General features: G+C 22.0%; 1 protein-coding gene across 1 annotated transcript; it reads right to left on the bottom strand.

Annotated features, from left to right (window-relative positions):
• Nucleotides 1-2,403: 2,403 nt before the first annotated feature.
• Phum_PHUM343230 (class A rhodopsin-like G-protein coupled receptor GPRals, putative) lies at nucleotides 2,404-20,728 on the bottom strand (the record flags this gene model as incomplete). Its single annotated transcript, XM_002427712.1, has 5 exons — nucleotides 2,404-2,640; nucleotides 3,722-3,919; nucleotides 11,539-11,708; nucleotides 19,007-19,322; nucleotides 20,540-20,728. The coding sequence occupies 5 exons, from the start codon at nucleotides 20,726-20,728 to the stop codon at nucleotides 2,404-2,406; spliced, it is 1,110 nt and encodes a 369-aa protein (XP_002427757.1).
• Nucleotides 20,729-25,435: the final 4,707 nt, after the last annotated feature.

The raw sequence follows: 25,435 nt of genomic DNA, 5'->3' as shown, positions 1-25,435 counted from the left end.
TTTTCTTTTATTTGATTTTTTCCCCTTATTTGGTTGGTTGACTTTAATAAATTTTTTCTTTTCTCTCTCCTCCCTCTCCCCCTTCCTCTTTTGGCAATTTTCACTTATTATTATTATTATTATTATTAAAAGGGAAAAAAAATATTAAGAATTTTTTTTAAAAGAAATGAAAAACGAAATGTAAATAAATAAATTTTTTTTTTTTTTCAAATGCTTTTATAAAAACTTATAAACAATTTTCGTATTTTTTTTTTCTGTTTGTTTCATTTTGAATTTTTTTTTTTGTTTAAAAACTTTTTTTTTCTTTTAAAAAATATTAATAATAATAATAATAGAAACAATAAGAATAATCTTTTAAAACTTTCCCCCCCCCCCAAAAAAAAAAAAAAACTTTTTTTTTTAAAGGTTTTTCTTTTTTCTTTTTTTTTTTTCTTTCTCCTCTTTTAAATTTTTTTAAATTGGGGGGTTTTTCTTTCTTACGTCATAACCAAATCATTAATTTTAAAACCGTTTTTCAATAATAATAATAATAATAATAATAATACGTAATTTTCTTTTTCGTTACCTCCTTAAAATAATAATAATTTTTTTTCTTATTTTTTTATTATTATTATTAAATTAACACTATGACTCGGGAGTCATTATTATAAATCTATAAATTTCATATTATTATTATCATTATTATTATTATTGGAATAAAGGTAAAAAGCATTGCGAAATTCGTAATCTTAAAATTTTGTTTTGAAATGTCGTGGTGGTGGCGATAGCCGGTGGGAGGGGTCGGGAAGCGGTGGTAACATAATATCCAAAACATAATATATATAAAGTTTTAAGTTAAAATTAGCATAATTATATTATTGAAACATAAGTGAATTTCGTGTAAATGCAAATTCGAATATAAAATTTTATTTTAACAACTTTTCACTCGAATATATGAAAATTTTTATGTTAATATTTAACAAAAAGAATAAAAGAAAAAAGTTCTATCTACTTCTATACTACTCATGGTTTTTTTTCTTTTTGTTACGTAATAAGAAAAATTTTATTCGAAAGATGAGTATGATGATCGTTCTCGTGACAAATAACGACATGATTATTTTTTTGTAAATATCGTGGCATTAGAATAAGTTCACTGAAGTTGGTAGCATAAAAAAAAAAAATTCATGACGATATAATTTTTTTTTTTTTTTGAGACAAAATCATCATCATCATCATCATCATCGTCATTAATATTTAATATTTCAAAACAAAACTTTTCTTTCGTTTAATACTTTTTTTTTTTTAACTTAAAAACGAGAAATTTAAAATACCCTTTCTTCCTTACTTTCTCCCTATTTTCTTACTCCCCCTATTTTTTTTTTTTAAGCGGGGGGAGAGGAGGGTAAGGCGAGTGAAATAATCACATTCTAAGTAATAAAATTTTTCACTTTAATAATAATTTCGAGTTTAAAAAAAAAATGTCATAAATAAAAACGTAATAAGGTTTACGTGAGAGTGCCTGCCTTGAAATAAATCGATCGATTTTTTTTTTTTTTTTTCTAGAAAATTCGCATTATAAAAATAAAAACCGATTATTATTATTATTATTTTATACATTTCATTTTTCACACGAATATCATTATCATTATTATTATTATTTATTAAAAAATAAAATTTTATTTAAGAATATCACGCGTAATAATAGTAATTATTCACGAATTTTCAACCAACAACAACAATCACGTGTTAATTACGACAAAAAAAACAAAAACAATCCAACGAAAAAAAACAACATTATCGTAAAATATTATTATTATTATTATCATCATCATCATTATTATTATTAATATTTATTCTAATCAAATAATTCCAGACAATTGAATTTAATACGAATGAAAAGAAATTTTATTATTTTTATTATTATTAAATATATATATTATATATATAAAGAATTCAAAAGAAAATTATGTAAATTGTTTTTTCTCTTTTATATATTTAAATAAATATCTCGAAGTTTAGTAGTCAAAGTAATAATAATAATAATAATAATAATAATGATAAAATTTTATTTATTTAAACTTTTGTTGACAAAAGGTGACGTTTTATATTCCACACAAATTTCACCGACTTCGATTTATTCATTCCATTGAAAATTTTAATTTCATTTAAAAAAAAAAAAACAAAATCAAATTTAAATACTTGAAATAATAATGATGATAATAATAATAATAATAAAATTATTAAATAGAGTATTTATTAAAATAACAAGTAAAAAGCTAAAACGCGTAAACGTTTAAATTTAATTCAATAAATTAATAATAATTATTACATAGTAAATACTTGTAAAAATGATTACGCATTATAATCCCGATGTGATGATAATAATAATAATTTAAATCCTTAATAAAATAACATTATTAAAATTTATTTATTACTAATTAAAACGGTTAAATAATTATTATTATTTACATAAAAAAAAAAAAAAATAATTGTTGATTTTCTTACCTTTCTGAACGCTTTACGAAAATTATCGGAAAGAAAAGCGTATAAAATTGGATTAACGCATGAATTCATGTATCCGAGTAAATGACTTAATATTTGTATGAGAACCGTCGCGTACGTCGTCTGATAATATTTTAAACTTTTAACTAATAGAATTACCTAAAAAACAAAACAAAAATTTTTTTCTTATTTACTAAATGTGATGATGATGATAATTAATTAACAATTAGAAAAGAAAAATAACGAACGGCCATTTTGAATTTTTTTATTAACGTCAGAATAAATTTATTTTTGATTTGATTATGATGGTAAAAGTTACAAAGTTAAGGGTTGGAATTTAAAAAATTATTATTATTATTATTATTATTATTATTATTATTATTATTAGTTTCTTTTTTGTTTTTATTTATTTATTTGGTACAAAAGACTACGACGACGACGTGTCATTTACACAAAGAGTAAGAAAAATAGGTTTTTTTTATTTTAGAAATTATTATAATATTTAAAAATTTTTTTTTTTTCAAAAAAAAAAAAAAGATGGCTACATTATCATTTTGTATTTTTGTCGCCAAACAACAAACAAGTGACACTTTTTCAATTTGACACACGTATTTTATTAAATAGAAGGATTTTAAAAATGTCGGAAATTTAAAAAAAAATTTTTTTTTGACGTTTGGAAATTATAAAAATTTAAAACCGAAAATCTATCCGCGATTTTTTTATTGTAAATAAACAAAAAAAATTTAAATTTCTCGTTATTTATTTATTTACAACCATCATCATTATCATCATCATCATCGTCGTCGTCATCATCATCATGAGTGTATTTAACCGGAAACGTGTCACTAAGATTTAAATCATTAATAATTTAATCATTCGCGAATTTAAATATTATAATAAAAGGGATTTTGTTATTTCAAATTTCATATTTTTATCGGAAAATTTTTTGACGTTAATAACATAATAATAATAATAATAATATTTTTTTTATTTAAAAAGGAATCATGGCCGTGTGAAAATCTCATCGTTAGAATATGTCACAATTTTTATATAAATAATTCAATTTAAAATTTAAAATATATATAAAAAAAAAAAATTGAATTTTTATTTTCATTGAAAAAATAAAGAATCAATTTAAAATGGTGAAAAGCGTGTGGGAAAATATAAGGAAAAAAAATAAATAAATCGATCTATTTAAACAAGATGAATTTATTTATTTATTTTAAAATAAACAACTTACTTGTATGGGACACCAACAAAAAGCAAATATGGCGACGACGACAACAACCATTCTCGTAGCTCTTTTTCTACCTCTTCTACCTTCTGCTGACACGTGTCCTCCAGGTGCTGCTCCCGTCCATAAACGTATTAACATACGAAGATATAAACCGCAAATTAATGCTAATGGAATTACGTAAGAGGTCGCGAAAAATGTGACCTGTAATAAAAATATATATATTTATGCATTATCGAAATTATTTTATTACGTAACGAAAAAATTTGAAAAAAACTAATATTACGTCATCATAGGGAATTTTTAAATATATGAATAGAAAATAGAAAATAGAAAGGAAAAGTTTTTTTGCTGTTGTTGTTGTTCAGACTAAAATTCTGAATAACATTTTTTTTTTTTTTAAATAAATTTATTCTCTACATTTCAAATGTTTTTTACGACAAAAAACGGAAAAGGAAAAGAAAAAAAAAAGAAGAAAAATTACACATTTTGATTGATATTTAAACGTGATCGATGAGTCGTAATTACTCAAATAATTACCTCTAAAAAGAAAAAGAGAAAAAAATTTTTTTGTTGTTGTTGTTGTTAAAAAAACATAATTTTAACGAAAAACTGAAAAAGTTTAAAAAGTTTTTTTTTTTTTTTTGTTATACAGATTGATCTTTTTTCTTCTTTTTCATTCTCTCCCTTCCCCCTCCTTCTCTCGCTTCCCGCAAAAAAATAGAAAGGAAAATGGTAGAAATTTAGTTTTGAAAAAAAAAAATCTGAATTTGACAGAGTTTTTGTTCGCTTTTTTTAAAATACTTTTACGATTCATCATTATCATCATCATTATTATTATTATTATTAAACGATCGTGATTCGTTACTGACTTTAATATAAATTTTTCAAACCTTTTTGAAAATCGTCAAATTTCAACGGTTTTTTTCTTACTTAAATAATTAATTGGTAAATAAAAATAATATTTTGGTCTTGGAAAAAATATTTTTTTGTTTTAAAGTCACGTGACATTTGTACGTGGTGGTGATGGTGGTGGTGGTGAGGGAAGTGAGTGGAATCCATTTTCAAAAAATGATTTTTTTTATTTTTTTATTTTGTTTTTTTTTTTCTTGTCGGAATGTTTGGCATCGGGTTACAAAGTTTAACGGACAATTTTTTTTTTTTTTAAATGGAAAAAAAAATGATTTAGGGTTTTAATAAAAACAAAAAACGGTTTTTTTTCTTTTTCTAAACCCACAACCATTTACTACGGTAATAAATTAAAACATGTGCGTGCGTGTGTGTGTGTCTGTTTTTTATTTTTTTTTTAGTTTTTAAATTTTACAATTTCGAAAAAAAAATCATTATTATTATTATTATTGCGAAAAAACGAAATAAAAACAAAAAGAAAGAAAGAAAATTTCGACATTTCCCCCCCCCCTTCTTCCTTCCCCGATATTAAAATCGTAAAAATAAAAAGAAAAAATTTTTTTTTTAAATTTTAAAATACACGTGTTACATCGTAAGTAATTATTTTTATTTTTATTTTTAAAAACATTTTCAGAAAAACGTGGCACGGAAAAAAGCAGAAGGCAAAATAAAAAAAAAATGAATTTGATTTTTTCTTTTTTTTTTTTGTTTTTTTCTACTCACGCTTCACGTTTCAAAAAAAAAAAAAAAAAAATATATATATATATATATATATATATATATATATATATATATATATATATATATATATATATAAAGAAATTGAAATAAAAAAAAAAAGGAAAAACACTTGTAACGTGTAACTAGAAAAAAATTATATTTTTTCTGTCTATCTACCCGTAATGGAAAATTTTTCATTAAATGAATGAAAACCGTTCGTTTTCTTTCCCCGCGCCCCCTTTTTGAAAAAAAAAATTTGAAATCATGAAATCTTATAAAAATAAATGAAAAAAAAAAAAATGAGAAAAAACGTGGAAGTAGAAAAAGAAGAAGAAAAAAATTAAATCGAAAGATTAAATTTAAAAAAAAAAATTTGTTTTTTACTTTATTTTGCAACCATAAAAAAAAAAACAAAAAAAAAACAAAAACAAGCAAACGAAACGAAACGAAACAAACAAACAAACAAACAAACATGGCGTTTGAGACTTTTATTTATTATTATTATTATTATTATTATTATTATTATTATTATTATTATTATTATTATTATTATTATTATTATTATTATTATTATTATTATTATTATGTTTCCTTTATCGAATCCGCGATAGATCGATCGATATAATGAAAACATATAAAGTTTCTTTTTATTTTTTATTTCATATATGCTTTGTTTCGAAGTCAATTTAAAAAAAAAAAAAAAAAAAAAAAAAACAAAATGGCGGCGGCGGCGGATGAAAAAAAATTGTGCGCACGTAAAAAAATTTTTATTTTTATTTTTATCTCGTTAAAAAAAAAATCGGACTGTTTTTTTTTTTTTATTTCTACTTTTGAAAGAGATTTTTTCTTACTTTAAAGAAAAAAAAAAAAAAGGAAAGTTTAGAAGGAGGAGAAAAGAAAAATGGAAAAACGGGAAAAGGAAAAACGAAACAGTGGAATAATAGCGAAACGTAATTTTTTTCTCTAAAAAAAAATTGTCTTCCGTTCAATTTAAAATTAAAATGTCGATCGTAAAAAAAAAAAAAAAAGTTGCAGAAGATATTTTAATGACCGTTATAAAATAATTAAAAAAGAAAATATCGTTTAAAAACCTTTTAACAACAACAACTACAACAATTTAATAAAAAAAAAAGTTGTTGTTGTAGTTGTTGTTGTTGTGGTTAATATCGGATGTGTTTGCACGATAAAAAAAAAGGAGGGGAAGGAAGGGAGAGGGAAAGAGGGAGGAAATTTTGAAATTTCAGTGAGGAGGAGGAGAGAGAGGAAGGAAGTGAAAAAGAGGGGGGTGGAGGAAAAAAAACGAGAATTGAATGATAGAAAATTGCAGAGAAATTGAACGAACGAACAAATCCGGGAAACGTTTTTCTTTTTTTTTTTCCGTTTCCGGTTCGAAATAAAAAATTTATTTTAAGGTACGAACTCGAGTAAAAAAAAAAATTACTTATAAAAGTAAATAATTTATTAACAACTCTTTTTTCAATAAAGTTTTCCTTTTTTTTTTTTTTTACTAGGAAAACTTTTTTTTGCACGGAGTAAAAAGAGAGAGAGAGAGAGAGACGTGGAATTAGATAAATTTACTACTACTCTATGGAAAAAAAAAAAAACCAAAATAAAATTAATTTTTCTTTTTTTCTTAACTTTTTTTTTTTTTCTCGGTGTAAAATTTTAATAAAAAAGATTTTCACGTTGATTGACACGAAATTTTTCTTTCTTTCTTTTTTTTTTCTAGAAACTTTTCCTTTCTTTCCTTTTTTAATTTAAAAACTTTTTCTTAATTTTTTTTTTTTTTATACCGAGTCCGTCGTCGTTTTTAATTTTAAATTAGATTCCAAGTTTTTTTTTTTTTAATTATTATTTATTTATTTACCTTTTTCGTTTTGAAATAATTATTATTAAATAAATTAAATTAAATACAATTAAAAAAATGTTCACATTTTAACGTTTTTTTATAACAATTATGATAATAATAATAATAATGATAATAATAAAATTTTGTGGTAAACAAAAGTTTTTTTGGGGTTCACACGGGGAAATAAAATTTAAATTTTATTCTTTTTTTGTCTTTATCAAAAATAGACGTCAATGTTTATTTTCTAAATGTTTTTCTGACGTTTTCCTCGTCGTTATCATTATTATCATCATTATCATCATGTGTTTTTTGTTGCCTTATAAATTTACAAAAACTTTTTCCATCTTTCTCTCTGTCTCTCTCTCCCACTCTCTCTTTGTCACTCAATGTCTTTTGCTTTCGTTCTTGTTTCCTTTTTATCTTTACCTTTTTTTTTATCTTTGTTTTTAGAAAGGAAAAGAAAAGAGAAAGAAAGAAAAAGACATTGAGAGAAAAAGAGACAGAAAATGTGACAGAGAGAGAGAGAGAGAGAGAGAGTGAACATGGTAAAATAATAATTTTAATATAATTAGTTTCCTTTTGCTCACGTGATTTTAACGATAATAATAATAATAATAATAATAATAATAATAATAATAATAATAATAATAATAATAATAATAATAATAATAATAATAATAATAATAATAATAATAATAATAATAATAATAATAATAATAATAATAATAATAATAATAATAATAATAATTAATAATAATAATAATAATAATAATAATAATAATAATAATAATAATGAACATATAGTTTCGTTTCATCTTATTTATCGTCATCATCATCATTATATTATTGTTATTATTATTATTATTATTATTATTATTTTCCTTAAAGCGTTTTTACAATAAATAAAAAACAGTTTCGTTATTTTACTATTAAAAACTAAAATATATATATGTTCAAGTCATTTTTCTGGTATTATTATTATTATTTGTCATAAAAACGAAATAAATTTTTAAAAAAAGAAAAAAAGAAAAATTGAGTTCAGAGAGGAAGAAAAAAAAGAAAATTTTCTTTTTTTTCCTTTTGTTTGGGGGGGGGGTAGGCGTCGTCGTCTTTGTTTTTTTTTTTCCTTTAAAGTTTTCGTTCAACCGTAACATTAATAAATATATAAGAAAAGGTTAAAAATTTAACGTGTCAGATTAATATTAGAAAAGGAAAAGAAAAAGGAAAAAATGGGGGGAAGAAAGGAGGGAGGGGGAGGGAAAATCATAGAGGAAAAAAAGGAAGAGGGAAAGGGGAGTGGGAAAAGAAAAAAAAAACTTGTAAAAGTTTTATTTCATTTTTTTTACTTTTTTTTTTCTTAGTAAAAAGCTTTAAAAGTTGTTAAATTTTTAAAAATATCCTTTTTTTTTCCATTTCCATCCTTTTCGAACCTTTCCTATCCTTTCCGTTCTCTTTATTACTACAACTTATAAGTTTGAAAAAAAATAATTGTTCTTTCTGTTTTTCTTTACTTTTTTTCTTTCATTGTATTTGAAAAAGAATTAGTAGTAAGACTAATCGTGATGAAAGATCGTTTTATGTTTTTCTTAGAAAAGGGATGAAGGTTGAGGGGGAAAGGTGTGAAAGGTTACAAACAAAAAATCGTGAGAAAATTGTTTACATGTTTTTATTGTTTTTGTTTAAGTGTAATAATTTTTTAGAGCACTTGATGAAAAATTAAAATTTTTTTTTGTTTTATTTTTTTGTATGACGAAAGAGGAGACGTGCGCGTGCCATTTCCCCTCATCGAAACAATATCGGAAAACAATTTCGTTAAAACTTTTCTTTTTTTTCAAAATGAAAAATCTTACAAAAGATTTTACGCATCGAAACAAATAAGAAAAAGTTATGAATGAATTTAAAAAAAAAAAAAAAAACTTTTTCTAAATCTTTTCCTTTTTCGTTTCTCTGATTCGATTACGATAATAATAATAATAATAATGATGATTGTTTTAATTGATTGTTCTAAGAAAAAAAAATTTTCTTTTGACGTTTTCTCCCTTGTTTTACTATCATTATTATTTGAGTGGAAAAATTTTCATATCATCAATTATAAGAAAGGGGGAGATGAAAAAAAAACGGTGAACGATAATAAATGATCGAATGAATGTTGATAAGAAATAATAATAATAATAATAATAATAATAATAACGATTCACGGTTTATATACGTTGAGTTTAAAAAAAACCAAAAGAAAAGAGTAAAAATTATAATGATTATTTTCGTCATAAAGCTTTTAAGTAAATTTTCTTTCGGGTTTAAAAAAAAAAGAAAATGGCTTCCCCGAAACTTAATTTAAAAGCTTTGAAAAGGTTTTTTTTTTTTTTTTTAAGGGGAGGGAGGGGGAGTTAATTTTTTTTATTTTTTAAAAGATAAAATTCTTAAAATAAATTTTTTAAACTTTAAAAAAAAAAAAAAAATTCCATGCACTTTTCCTTAAAAAAAAATTTTCTTTTTATGATGTAAAATATAAATTTTTGGTCCTGATGCTGCAAAATTTTTATCTCATCTCAACCTCCCGTGAGTAAATTTTTTTATTTTTTTTTTTCCACGTAAAAAATAAACCGACGTTTTACTAAGAAGTTAATAATAATAATAATACCAATAAATTATTAAATTTTTATTACCGTTTAAATTTAATAAATAATAATAATAATGATAAATTACAGTTACAAATATTAATAATAATAATAATAATGACGACAATAAAAAAATTAAAAAAAATTAAACCACATTTTCTTATTCTCTCCTCAAAAATTTACATTCATAATAATAATAATAAGTCATTAATTTAAATTCACGCAAACTAATTAATTATGGGTGGTAATTAATTACTTCAATTACTATTTATCACTTCATTAAAGAACGATTTAAAAAAAAAAAAGAGTAAAGGGGGAGAGGGGAGGAGGGGCAAAAAAATTATAAAAGAAATGAGGGAAATGATAATAATAAAAATAAAATTTTTTTTTTTTTTTGTTTAAAAAAAATTGTTTTACCTTATTAACATTAATTGAACTCTAAGGTACAATTATTATTATTATTATCATTAACAAACGTAATAATTAATTAATAGTAATAATAATAATAATAATAATAATAATAATATTAATATAAAATGTAAAAAAAATGAAATGATTATTTTTTTATTAAAAGTAAAAGAATACTTGTTAATATTATTAATATTTTTGAAATAAATAAAAAATCGTGGCAGGAGTCGAATTCGTCGTGGAATAAGAAAATGAAAAGTAAAGATGGTTTATTACTTTTTTTTTTATAAAGGCAAATAATAAATTGAATATCATTTGAAAAGAAAAATTTTTTTTTTTCGCGATTGTTAATTACCGGTTTATTACTCTATGAAACTAAAAATGAAATTTTAAATTGATCGATATTAGTATAAGTTAAACGTGTAAAAAACAATTTATATATAATAAAAAAAAAATTTTTTTTCCTTTATTCGTTCGTTAGTTCGTTTGTTTGTTCAATTTTTATTATTATATATTTAAAATTTTATTAATAATAATAATAATAATAATAGAAAAAATTATTCTAAAATGTTTGGCTTATTATTATTATTATGTAAAATTTACATATTATTAAAATTATTATATTAATATTTAAAAAAAAAAGTTTACGTCATTAAATTTTTATTTATTTTTTCTATCGAAAAACAACAACAACAGCAACAATAATAATAATAATTATAAATTTATAATTAATTTTTTTGTGTTTTTTTTAACGAAAGATTTTCTCGTGTAATTTCCCGTATTTAATTTTAATAATAATAATAATAATAATTTTATGTTTTTACATTAATAATTTTTAATATCATTTTAAAATATTTTATTAAAATTATTATTTAAATAATCCTTTCGGGAAAAAAAAGAAAAAAAAACAAATTTTAAATGACGTTTTTTATTTTATTTTTTTTTTTTAAACTTATAAAACCAATTATTTTTTAATAAAACATTAAAATGACGTCAATAATTTTGTCATCGTCGTCGTCGCGTTGTAATAACATCGACGGGGAAATTTGTCGTCGATTTGTTACCTCCCTCTCCCCCCCCTTTCCCTAACCCACGCTTCATTCCGCCATTTAATAATTATAATTTTCGAATCTTTTTAACGGTTTTTATAATCGGTTTCTTTTTCATCATTATTAATTAAATTTTTTTTTAATTTGACGACAAGGACGACGACATGAAAGGTTTAAAAAAAAAAAAAGTAATTTTAAGTAATAATAATAATGGAAAATTTGTGGGATCGATGGAAATCGATCGTAACGTAAAAAAATTAATCAACTTACGTGAAATACCATGTTATCGTAATCATTTTGTAGGAAAACACAAACAACTCGTGTTTCTTCTTGATAATAATAACGAAATTCTCCGTGTATCATAATGACCGGCATGCTAAGAACAACAATCACAAGCCATGTTATGATGATACTGTAAACGGCATTTCTTTCAGTTCGAACTAAAACAAACAAACAAAAAAAAAAAAATTTTTTTTTTATTTACAAGATGGCGTCCAAACTAACAATAATAAGAAAAATTATTGCAATCGGGTGCAATAAGTGAAATAAAAATAAAAATAAATTAATAATTTCGGAACGTTTTGTTTTACAAATGGTTGTTCCCCCCCTTTTTTTTGTTTGTTTAATTAAAAATTAAAAATATTTTCGTAACGTTTTTTAATGAATTTTATCATCCGTTGTAACGACAATAATGGGAGCTTGTTTTTTCGTGCTATTTCGAAAAATTAATTTTTTTTAAGGAAAAAAAAAAAGAAAAACGAAATAAAAGCAAAAAGTTTTCTTTTCATTTATTTTCATCGAAACGTCTTCGTATATATCTATATTTGTGTTTATTTATTTTTGACGTACATTTTACGTGATAAGATACGAATATAAAAAAAAATTCTTTTCAATAAAAAAAAAAAAAATTTTCACAATAACAACAAAATAGTTGAAAATATAAATTTAATAATAAAAGTGGTTGCGGTTTGACAGGGAATCTACGTTTCAAGTCACGTTATCAACTCTTTTGTTCCTTTTTTCTTCCTCCCCCCCCTTTTTTTCCTTTTTCTCTTTCAAATTCCTTTTAAATTATTTTGGTTATTATTATTATTATTATTGTCATTTTGCAATAAGTAAATGGATTGCGGGAAAAAACGACGTAGTAGTAAGTTTGAAAAGTCAAAAAAATAAAAAAGGAGAATAACGAGAATTCGTTAATTTGTTTTCACGACTCCTAATTGGTTCGTTTATTTAATGACATCATCGTAATACACACACGCGATTGGTGAATATATTTTGATCGTTTTACATATCGTCGATGATGAGAATTAGAGTACGTTAATAAAAAATTTTATTTAAAAATAAATAAATTCGCAAAAATTAAAATAATTAATTAAGAAAATAATTTATTAATCGTAAATAATTCGTAAAAGGATTTTAAAATTCGTTTTATTCATAGATTTATCTTCTTATTTACCGAGAAACAAAAAAAAAAGAAAAACGCATTAAGATTTTTTTTTTTTTTTTTGACTTTTATTTGAGTAATTAAGTTTAAAAGTTTGAGGGGGAAAAAAAATGCACGAAAAGATGTTTTATTTCTTTTTTTCCATAAAAATCAAAATAAAAATGTTTAAAACGACCGCCAAAAGTGTTTTTTTAAATTTTATTATTATTATTCTCATTATTTTTCTTGTAGAAAAAGAAAAAAACTTTCGTAGCTTTTCGTAATAATGAAAAAAAATTAAAACAAAAAAAAAAAATTTTTATTTTATTTTATTTCATTTTATTTATTTCTTTTTTCTTTCTTTTTTCGTGTTTCAAAAACTTTTGATTTATAAAAAAAGAGAGAGGAGAGGCAGGGGAGAGTAGGGGGAAGAAAAGATTTGTTTTGAAAAAAAAAAACGTGTTTTGGAATTAAGAAAAAAAAGATTTTTTCATGCTTGACAGATTTAAAAAAAAAAAAACTTTTTTTTCCCGGTCTTGTTTTTCTCTTTTTTATTTGTGCGAAGAAGAAAAAAAAACTCCTTTTGAAATTAAAATGCAATAATAAAAAGAAACAAACAAACAGAAAAAAAAATTAACAACAGGAAAATATTATTTTTTTAATTAAAACGAAGACAAAAAAAAAAAAGAATGATTCGATGATTTTTTTATTTTCACTCCGCCATTTTGTAAACGAACATCACCTTTATAATAATAAATTTTCTTTTTTAAATGAAAAAAAGTTTTTATCGTCATAATTTTCTTTCAAAATATTTTTTTTTTTTCCAGTGAACCAATTATCTAATATATATTATATAATATATATATAATATATTATATTATATATATATATATATATATATAATTATATAATTATCAATTATATTATTATATTAAAAAAAAAAAATTTCCTTTTATCACAACATTGTGTCATAAAGGATCATCAGGAAGTTAAATTTTCTTTTTTTTATTATTTATTTCCGGTTTCCTTTTTCACTCTAAGCTCAACGAGAGAGAATTTAAAAAAAAAAAATTTTATATCATATAACGCCCCATGAAAACATCAATAATAATGATAATTAACGAGTTTAATAAAACACACATACACTCGAACGGTCGATAATGGACGACGGACGATTTACGTCATCTTATTACGTCATTAAATGAATGGAACTGGAAACTTTTTTCTCTCTCTCTCTACCTTTGTTGACACTGATTAACCGTCTGGAAAAATAGTTTATATTTATTTTATCTTTTTCAACCGTGAAATGAGAAAAAAAAAAAAAAAATTTTTTTTTATTTACTTTAACTTAATCAGTTTTATCAATTTTTTTTTTTTTTTTATTTACATTTTGAAATGAAATTTTATCCTTGTTTTTTATCACAAAAACGAATGAATTTCAATTATTATTATTATTATTTATTTATTTATTCACTGATTGATTGATCGATTCATTTGTAAATATAAATAATTACATTTAATGATATCTCACGTTATTAATCGTTTTTTCTTTTTTTTTAACATAATAAAATTTTTAACTACGCTTCATTTATAAATTTTTGATGTGAAATGAGGAAAACAAAAGGAAAAAAATTGGCGCGAAATTTAAAAAAGACAAAAAAAAATAAAAATTTAAAATATTTATAAATTTACAAAAGGAAAGGAAAGAGGAAAGAAGAATTTTTTTTTTTTTTTATTATATTATTTGACATTTACGTATCTTTTTTATTTTCTTTATTTTTTTCTTCTGCTATTCGTTTTATTTTTTCATTTGAAACTTCCGATTCGGAAAGAAAGAAAAAATTGTTTTGTCAAATTTTAACTTTTTTTTTTATATATAAAAAATATTTATTTAAATTTAAAAAATGACACGAAATAAATAAAAAAAATTTTTTTTTTCCTTCCCATTCGACTTTGAAAAATTTTGTCGTTAAAATTTGCGAGTTTTTTTTTAAATTTAAATATAATGATAATAATTGTGTGATAAGAAAATGATGATAATAATAATAAAATTTTGGAAAAGTTCAAAAGGGGAAAAAAAAAAAATTTTGGAAAAATCAACACACAACCACTATGTAAATAAATCGATTTGTCTCGTTTAAAAAATTATGAAAGTAACGGAAATACAACGTTTAAATAACGATTTCCGGGAAATCGAGATGATGATGGCGACGACGGTAAATTAACGCAAATTTTTTGTAAGAAAAAATAAAAGAAAAACTATCGACGATATTTTTAGTATCAAAATAAATTAAAAAAAAAAAAAAAATAGCGAAGAAAAAAAAATTATTATTATGATTATTATTATTTAAACCGGAAATTTATTTAAGATAAAAGAAAAAAAACTTAAATAAACTAATTTCCGGTTTTATTATGTTGTAATTATGAAATTTTTATTTAAAAAAAAAAAAAAAAACTTTTGCGGGGAAAATTATTCAAACGTAAAAAATTAGTTTAAAATATTTTTTTTTTTTTTGAAAAACTTTATTAAAGTTAAATAAAACTTTTGACCTCTTTTTTTTATAAAAAAAAATCCCGTTTTTGATAATAATAATATTAATAAAATTTATAACTTCCTGTTCTTTTTTTTTGGTACACACACGCACACAGCATCCCATCATCATCTTTCTCTTCCTCTCTCTAATTTTTTTCACGCTTCAAACGTCAAAAAAAATTATTATTAAACGTATTTAATTTTATTTTTCAATATTTTCGATTGATGTAAAGTTAAATTAAAAATAAATTTTTTTCCTTTTTCTCTCTCTCTCTTTCTCACTCTTTTTCTCTCTCGATAATTAAAGGGTGCGGATTTAACGAATAAAAAAAAAAAAAAATTTCTTTTGAATAGTTAAGTTTTCAACCTTTCATTTATTTTTTTTTTTTTTGTTTTGACAGTAACGCGTTAAGTTTGTTTGTTTGTTTGTTTTTTATCCTTCTCCTTTTCTTCTTTTTTTTTTCTTTTTCTATCATCAGTCAAATTTCCTTTTTCCTTCTCTCTCTTCCTCTCTCTCTCTTTTACAAAAATATTCTATTAAAACTTATTATCCTTAATTACGTTTAAATCGAACAATGGTTTTCATCTTTTTCCCCTTTTATAATTAATTTATCTGATAAAAATATCGTCGGATTATATTACGCTACCTTTTTCACATAAAAAAGGAAAAAAAGGAAATTTTTTTTTTTTTCTAATAAAAAATTCGACAATTGAAAAAAAAAAGTTTTTGTAAAAAAGTTTCTCAAGAGAGAGAGAGAGAGAGAGAGAGAAAGCGTTAAAAAACGGTAAAAAGTTTTTTTATTATTATTATTATTTCGTTTATACGATCGAAACGCGATTTAAAACGTGGGGAAGGGAGGAGAGGGAAGAGTGGGAGGAAGGGGAAATAAGAAATAAAAAAAATAAATTGAATTAGTTTTTTAAAAAAGGAAAAGTTTTTTTGAAAATATAAATTAATTGGTTCTGGGTATTTAAAATGTTTTTTAATTATTTTCCTCTTGTTAGATTCGAAAATAAAATTATTTTTAAAAAAATTTTATCTCCCGAAAAATTATTAATAATAATAATAATAATAATATTAATAATAATAAGGAGAAAAATGAGTAAATAAATAAATAATAATAATAATTAAATAAATAAAGAGATGAATGAATGAATGAATGAAAAAACAAGAAAATTGTTGAAAAACAAGAAGAGAGAAGAAAATTATATAAAAAATAAAAAAGCAAAATTGAATAAGAATTTTTTCCTTTTTTTTTAGAAAGGAAAAATAAATATCAATGATGAAAACAAGTTAATGATGGAATTTTCCAGAAAAAGTGAAATAAAAAAATAAATAAAATAAATTAAAACGTTTCGATATTTTCGTCGGAATTTTCAAAAAAAGAAAAAAAAAATTGAGAAAATTAAAATGAAGAGAGAAAGAAAAAGAGAGAAAGAGAGCGGGGGAGAGAGAGAGAGGGGGCGGGGAAAGGCGAGGAGTTAACATGCGATAGAAAGAGATAAGAAAAAGTATTAGGTTTTATATAAGAATTATAATTTGTAAATGTAATAATAATGATAATTTTAAACTAATTTTATTAATTAATAATTAAAGAGTTTGTTTAAATTAATTATTTTGTTTTTAATTACTAGGGAATTTTTTTTTTTCCAGGACGATTGTCTGGAATATTTCGATGCCCTTTGGCATCAATTAAATATAACAAAGGAGAGAGAGAGAAAGAGAGAAAGAGAGAGAGACACACACACATACACACGCTCACCTGGTCTTGTTTTTTCTCTTTAATCTTTGATTGTTTTTCTTGAGGCATGAAAAAAACCAAGTCAAACCGCATGTTATTCGTAACAGCCTCCGGTATGGACCAAAAATTTTTTGTTTTTTTTTTAGTTTGGGCGGAAAATTGTTTTTAACTTCCGGTTTTTTTTTGGCTTTTAACCAATTCTTTACAAATTGCAACGAGACGATTTCTATTTCATTTTTTGATTTTTAAACCGTTCTTTGATCGTTTCTGGTTTTTCCTTTTGATTTGTGTGCACGAGACAATAGAACAAAATATTTTAAGTAATATATTCTGCTACTTTTTTTTTCGCCGGAAGCATGAATCAATATCTTTCTCTTTTCTAAAATAATTTCGAATTTGATGTGTTAACAATTTTTGTTGTTGTCATTTTATGTTATTGAATTCGAAACAACAAACATACAACAACTCTTTTGTGTGACCATTTTCTTAAATCAACTTTTTGCCTCCTTTTAAACTCTTCCCCACCCCACCCCCGGGGGTTGTGTCCAACAGAATGTTCCCTTATCAAAAAAAAAAAAACTCATTCCATTATAAAACACAATTAGAACATAAAAAAAAAAAATTTCCAACAAAGATATCTTACGTGAAAAAATTAATTTTATTATTTTTCAATAAGCCTTTTTTTTGTTGTGAGATGACGTCACGTTAATTAATTAATCATGAGGTTGTAATTAAATAATTTTTTATTATCATTATTAATATGTTATTAATCCTTCCGGATTCTTCTTTTATTTTTATAAAAAAACTTTTTGAGAATTATAAATCCATAATATTTTTTTTTATTGTTTAAGTATTAATCAATACATGATAATTAAAATTTTAAAAATCCATTTATCGATCGATTTTTTGCATTTTCTCGATTTTTTATGTGGATTTTAATGTTTCTTTATAAAGTCACGTGATGTTTTATAATTGAGTTAGATTGCAGTTTTAAATTTATGTACGTAACTACAAGTACATAAAAAAAAATTTTCCCAACGAAAAGAATTTTATGCATTTTACCGTGAAAAATAAATTTCAAAAAATACATATATATAAAATTATAAGTAAATAGAGTCGTAAGAGCGTTTATTTATATATACTTATCTTATGAGAAAAGTTGATATAAAAAATTACATATATATATATATATATATATTTTTTTTAAATAAAGTAAGTAGTTAAAGTAAGTAGTTTTTTAAAAAGATTAAAAGCATTCAATTATTTACCAAAAAAAAAGAAAAGCAAAAAAAGATGAAAGATTAGAAAAGGATCAAAAGAGTAAAGAATGATGATGATGATGATGAAGATAGGGAAGGTAAAAAAAAAAAAAAATCGATTCGAATTTAAGAAAAAAAAAATTTTTTTTTTTTAAATTTTATATATTTCGCAAGTTAATTTTTTTAAAACTTTGTAACGATCGTGAGTAAAAATCGAAATATATATATAAATATCTATATTTTATATTTTTTAAGAAATGAATTTCGTTTCTACTTCCACTTTGATAAAAATGTCAAAAGTTAATAAAAATATAATTTTTTTTAGGAAGGAAAAGGGGAAAAAATTTTTTATTTTATTTTACTCAATAAAAATTGCATTTAAATATTTTTTTTCTCTCTTCCACACTCTCTCTCTCTCTCTCTCTTTAAAATCCAGTTGCTGGATTGTGACCAAAAAAAAATTACATGGTAATAATAATAATTTTTAAAATTTTTTCTTCTCTCTCGCTCATTTATTTAACGGCTAAAATTACTTAAATTCAAAAACGAAAATTGACATTTGCCCTCCCACCCCGAATTTTTAAATTTACAAATTTAAGGGCGTGATGGCATTTATCGTATTACGAGGCGAAATGCCAAGTAATAATAATAATAATAATAATAATAAGTTTTTAACACGTATTCGATTTAATAAATAATAATATAAAAGAACATTTGAGTTGAAAATTGTATCGATTATAAATAAACATATATAGATAAATTATTATTAAAAACTTACATGATATGGACGTAAGAGGATGAACAACAGCCAAATATCGATCAAAGCTCATGAAAACAAGCGTGTAAACGCTTGTATATGCCGTAACGACAATCATATACTGTACAATTTTGCACCAGGTATCACCAAAAGGCCACCAAGACATGTAATCGCAAGCTGTGAAGGGTACGCAAAATATTGTAAATAATAAATCCGCGATTGCTAAATTTAATATTAAAAGGTTTGTCGTTGATCTCATTTGTTGATTCGCTCCGACGACGATAACAACTAATAGATTACCAACAAGTCCGAATATAAAAATTAAACTGAAGAATATCTGAAACAGAAAATTAATAATAATAATAATAATATATTCTCATTTTCATAAATTAAATCAAACGTATCATCATCATCATTATTTTAAAACGCGAAAAAAAAAATAAATTCGGAAGAATTATTGTTGTTGTAAAAAAAAAATCAATTTTTATTTTTGTTATATAATAATCTTTGGTTAATCCATTTTAGATTTTAATCCGTAGAAGGATTAATCCCGAATCAAAGATTAAAAAAAAAACTTTTTTTTTAAAACCGTAGTAATAGAACCGCGTAAATCGTTTTTTTTTTTTTTTTTAACGAGCTCCAACGGAAAATTTATTATGAAAAAAAATTAGTAATGATGATGATAATAATGATTTATATGACGTTGTAAAATTTAATTATTATTAAAAATGTAAAAAATTTATTAACGATTTTAAAATCGCAGCCCTAAAAAAAGAAAGAAAAAAAAAAAAACTAAAAATTTATTTATTTTTTTTTCCTTTTTAAAATTCTATCTCTCTCTCTCTCTCTCTCTCTCTCTTTATCTTAAATGTATATTTTTTTTAAATAAATAACATATTGTATATATTTATATAAAATCTATTAAATCTAAATTTAAGTTTAAAATAAAAAAAAAAACTATTCGTGCTTTTTCATACATAAGTTTAAATAAGAAAAAAAAATTTTTATTTTATTTTTTTTTTGTTAAATAAACATATAATAAATGTATAAAAAAAAATTTAATAATCTAATCTATTCCCACGACATTAATTTATAAATATATATATATATAAAAATAAATGTATTTTTTTTTGTTGGGATCGATAAATGGGGAGAGAAAGAGGGAGAAGGAGGAAGGGGAAGGGAAAAGAGGAAAAAAAACATGGAATCCGAATAAAAAAAAAAAAATCATAAATTTTTACGATATTAAAATAATTAATTTATTGATTTGAGTTTATTTTGGCAATATTGCAAAATAAAAAATTATTAATGATGATAATAATAATAATAATAATAATATGGAGAAAGAAAATAAATAAATAAATAAAGGAAATAAATCAAAGGAGGTTGGGATTTTAACAAAAAAGTTTAAGATTCGAATTTTATCCGACATCTTTTTTTTTTTTTAATTAGAAATTTTCGTATATATTTAATTTAAATTGTAATTAATTTGTTTTCAAATTTGTAATTTAATTTGTTTTTAAATAAATAAATAAAAAGGAGAAGGGAACTCACCGGTACAACAACTCTTATTATGCTTTGAAGTCTTTCTTCGTCTTCTGGTCCTAAAGATGAAACACCATAAAAATCACTAGAATCCGTGTAACTACAATTTCCGGTTGTTGAATTGTCGCAATTAAGCAAACCCAATTCATTATTTCCGGTGTAGTACTGTGATAAATCATCGGATAAATTGTACGACATTTTTCCTTATTTTTTTTTAACGGTTAAATTGTATTTCCTGAAATAAAAAAAAAAAAATTAATTTTATGTGCGTGTAGTTGAAATAAATAAATAAAAAAAAAAAAAGATGGATGGCGAATTGGGAAGGTTTTAAAACGATTTTTTTCTTTTTTTTTAAAATTATAATAAATAAAAGGAAAGGAAAAAAAAGGTTCGCTAACGTGAAGAAAAGTACACGAATTACGATTTTCAAAAGGATTTAAATTTTTAACATCGCGAGCTTAACAACAACAAAAAAAAAACAATTTTACATTGAATAGAATGATTATTTTAAAAAAAAAAAAAAAAAAAAACGTTTTAATTTAAATAAAAAGGGGATTGTTGTAAAAAAAAAAAGAATAACGGTAAAAACTACTTAAAATTATTATTATTATTATTTGAAAAATAAAATAAGAAGAAAATGTCTTAAAATATATAAATAAAAAAAAAAGAATTATATTTATTATAATTATCATATTAATATGTATTCGAATAAAAAAGAGACGCCATTAAAATTATTTTAATCGACCTTGAAGTGGTGCGCTCTATCGTATTTAATATGAATTAATTTTTAATGACGTAATATTGACGTATCAGTTTATGATTGGTCGGATCATTCGGTCGTTCATATTGCTTTTTTCCTTCTTTATTTTTATTTTTATTATTAAAAATGTTGTTTATTATTATTATTATTTGTTTTTTTTTGTTTTTTAAAAAGTGTTTATTATATTTATTGGAAAAATTTTTTAAATTAAAAAACTTTTACTTCCTTACGGTATTAAAAAAAAAAAATCAACTTAACAAAGGTAAACAATTTGTTTGATTTTTAAAAATTTTCTTTCTCTCTCTCTCTCTCTCTTTCTCTTTCATTTTTGTTTTTATTAAAAAATACTCATGTACGTTTTTAATTTAAAAAAAAAAAATCTTTTTATTTAACGATGAAAAACGTAAGCAAAAAAAAAGATAAAAAAAATTTTTTTTTTTGAAACACTGTGTTTGTAAATGAGGAAAAAGAAAAGATTAATGTCAAGTCGTTAAATATGATTGTTTGTTAAAATGAAAAAATTTTTCCTAAAGTGATTTATTATTAAAAAAAAATGGAAAAATTAAAGATCACGTGATGTTTCTTATAACCTTTGTAATTGTTTAAATCGAAACGATAATCTTTATAAACATTAAAATCATTTTCTTTTCCCCTCCTGCCCCTCTCTAAATTTTAATAATAAAATTATTTATTCATTTATTTTTGTATAAACAATTATTTTATAGATATTTTTAATACTTAAAAAAAAAAATTTTAAAAAGAAAACCACAATGACGTCATATTGAAATATTTTCTTTTTTTTTCCTTTTTGAATTTTTCAATAAAGGAAATTATTTTTATTTTATTTTATTTATTTATTTTTTTTATAAAAGTTAAATTTTTACAAAAAGTTAAAAAAAAAAGAGACAAACTTTTATTGTTTTTAATACGGAACAAACAAAAAATAAATAAAAAGAGACAAAAAAAAAAAAAAAATAGAAATCAAAGGAGGTTTTTTTTTTTTTTTTTTTTTTGTTTATTTTTTCAATGACAAAAAATTATTTATTTATTTATTTTTTTCAAATATTTTTTTAAAAAGCCTTTTTTTTAAACAAAAAAAGAGCCTTTTGTTATTAAAAAAAAAAATCAAATTATCTTTTATCGATAATAATATGACGTTAGAAAAAGAAAAGAAATGTCAAGAAAAGTTGTTTTCCTTCTTTTTAAAAAAAAAAATTTTCTTATTAACGTAAAATTAAATTATTATCATCGTTATTTAATATCGTCGTGATTAAAAAAAAAAAAATTTTTAAAGCAGACGACGTTTTATTATTAAACGATTGATAAATAAGTCTCTCTCTCTCTCTCTCTCTCTCTCTCTCTCTCTCTATTTAATTTAATTATATTTTTAAAGTATTAACAACCGTTTTGTTGTTGGTTGTCGACGAAATGACAAAAAAAAAAATTGACATGATAAAAAAATTATTATCATCATCATTATAATTATCGTAACGTCGTTATTCGATTTGTTTAATAATTCTTATTTAATAATAATAATAATAATGAATAGAAAATTATGTAAAACGATATTCTTTTTTTATAGTAAAAAAAATTTAATTGTAAGTAAACAAAATTAAAAAGTAAATTTTTTTTAAAATAAAAAATCATCATTATTATGATCATCATCATCATCATCATCATCATCATCATCATCATCATCATCATCATTATTATCGTCATCATCATCATCATCATCATCATCATTATTATCGTCATCGTCCCTTTTTTTTTTTTTTAGCATCCATTTAAACTTTTAAATCGTTTAAAATCTGGAAATGCGAGAACGAAAGGAACGTAAAAGGTTGACGATGGGACGAGATGACGATGGGTTTGGGGGGTTTTTTTTAAAAAAAAGTTTCGAAACATTTTTTTTTTTTTAAAATGAAAATCGATATTCGATTGATCGATTTAAAAAAAAAAAAAATTCGTTATCGAAATTTAAAAAAAAATTTTCTCTCTTTATTGTTTACCTCTTTTTGTTTAAAAAAAAAAAAAAAAATGGATTTTATATACGTGTATCGGTTTGATTGGTTTCCGAGTTTTAAAAAATTTCCAGGAGATGAATTTATTATTATTATTATTTAATTTTTTTTTTCCTCATAATACCTCTTATATTCTGGAAATATTCTGGAGTTTTTTTTTTTAAAATAATTTTATTCTTTATTGGAAATATTTCAACGGTTTATTGAAAACTTTTCCATTTTTTTTTTTTTTTTCAATTACAATTTTTTTGAATCATTTATGATTTTTCCTCCTGCGATATTTCCAAAAAAAAAAAAATGAATTTTTTTCCCTTCATTCTTCGTTATAATACATAAAATATTCATAACAATCAATCAATCAATCAATGAATAGATTCCGGAGTAATAATAATAAATTTTTTAAACGTTTTTTACGTAATTACTTTATTAATAATTTCTACCATTTTTTGTTTTTTTGTTTTAATATTTTGATTAAAAAAAATTATTATTATTATTATCATTATTATTATTATTATTTCAATATACGACCTTTTTTTAACCTTTTATGTTTTTTATATTAAAATTAAAAACTGATTAAATATTCTTTTATGAAGAAAAAAATTAATAACAACGAATCCGCCTTTTTACGCAACAAAGAAGAAAAAAAAATTTTCCTTTACGTCACGAAAAAAAAAAAAGTTTTCAGGTTGGCAAACAATGAAAAAGAAAAAAGAAAAAAATTCAAAATTCAAAAACAAAAAGGTTCAAACGAGGGTTCAAATGTTAAAATTTACGACGTAATAAAAAAATAAATAAATAAATAATTTTTTTTTTTTTTTTTTTAATTCGCGTGCAAAATTTTTTTAGGAAAAAAGAAACTTATCGATCGATTTATCAAAACGACAGGTAATAAATTATTTATAATAATAATAATAATAATAAACAATTAAAATGGTTTGAATTGATAAAATTTCAATCGTAAACTATGTAAACAAAAATAATAATAATTAATTTGAAAAAAGGGGGAAAATTAGAAAAAAAATTTTCCGAATGGTTTTGAATTTTGAAACGAAAAAAGTTCAAAGTTCATAGTTCAATTTTATTTCAATCAAATAAAACAATGAAACAAACAAACAAACACAAACCGTGAAAGCCGTTTGAAAAAAAAAATTTTTTTTGTTAATATTTACACGTTATGGAAAATTTTTTTTAAAAAAAAAAATGGGGGAAGGGGGTGGGAATTTTTCGTAAAAGAAAAAAGGCTCCAAAAAAAAAGAAAATTTTAATGATAATAATAATGAAAGAAAAAGACTTGGAGGAGAAGTGTTTTGATTTATTTTTATTTAACTGACTATCAAAATTTTTAAGGGTTGTTTTTTTTTTTTTTTTCAAAATGTCTCCTGGCATTTTATCAAAAAAAGGAAAATCTTGTTTTTTTTAAAAAAAAAAAAAAAAAACACGTATTGAAAAGCGAGAGAAAAAAAAAGCATTAAAAAAAAAGAAGTCGAAAAAAAAATAATGATGATGATTATTATTATTATTATTATTTATTGGTGAAATATTGGAAAAGGATCAGGAATTTTGGCGTTAAGTTTCTTTAATTCGGGACAAAAAAAAGAAGAAAAAAATTTTTTTTTAAAAATATATCATTTATCATTTCGCGATTTAAAAATTTTTTTTTTTCGGTTTATTTACAACTGTAATGACGTCATTATAAACATATACGTCATTATACGAGAGTGGTAAATAAAAAAAGGGTTACTTAAAAAAGAAAAAAAAAATTTTTTTTTTATTCGTAAACAGAGAACGTAATGTAATTTTTGTATACGTTTAAAAAAAGTTTTTTTTTTTTTTTTTTGGAAAAAGGTTACATTTAGGAGAGAGAGAGGGGGGAGGGGGAGGGAGAGAGAGGGGGAGAGAAGAAGGGAGAAAAGAGAAAAATGAAATAGAGAAGAAAGAAAGAAAGAAAATTTTTTTTTTTTTTATTTATTCTTCCAGTTTCAAATTTTTTATTTCGGTATTTGAAAATTTCTTTTTTTTTTTCGGAGCATAACTTTAAAAGTTTTTACTGGTTTTGAGAGGTAAAAAAAAATTTTCTTTTTTTGTTTCAATTCGCAACATAAATTTTGTTGTAAAAAAAAAAAA

This window comes from Pediculus humanus, genomic scaffold (assembly GCF_000006295.1).
Source record: "Pediculus humanus corporis 1103172107751 genomic scaffold, whole genome shotgun sequence".
Lineage (NCBI taxonomy): Eukaryota > Metazoa > Arthropoda > Insecta > Psocodea > Pediculidae > Pediculus > Pediculus humanus.
The sequence above is the reverse complement of the archived record's forward strand: the minus strand, read 5'-3'. Positions and strand labels throughout refer to the sequence as shown.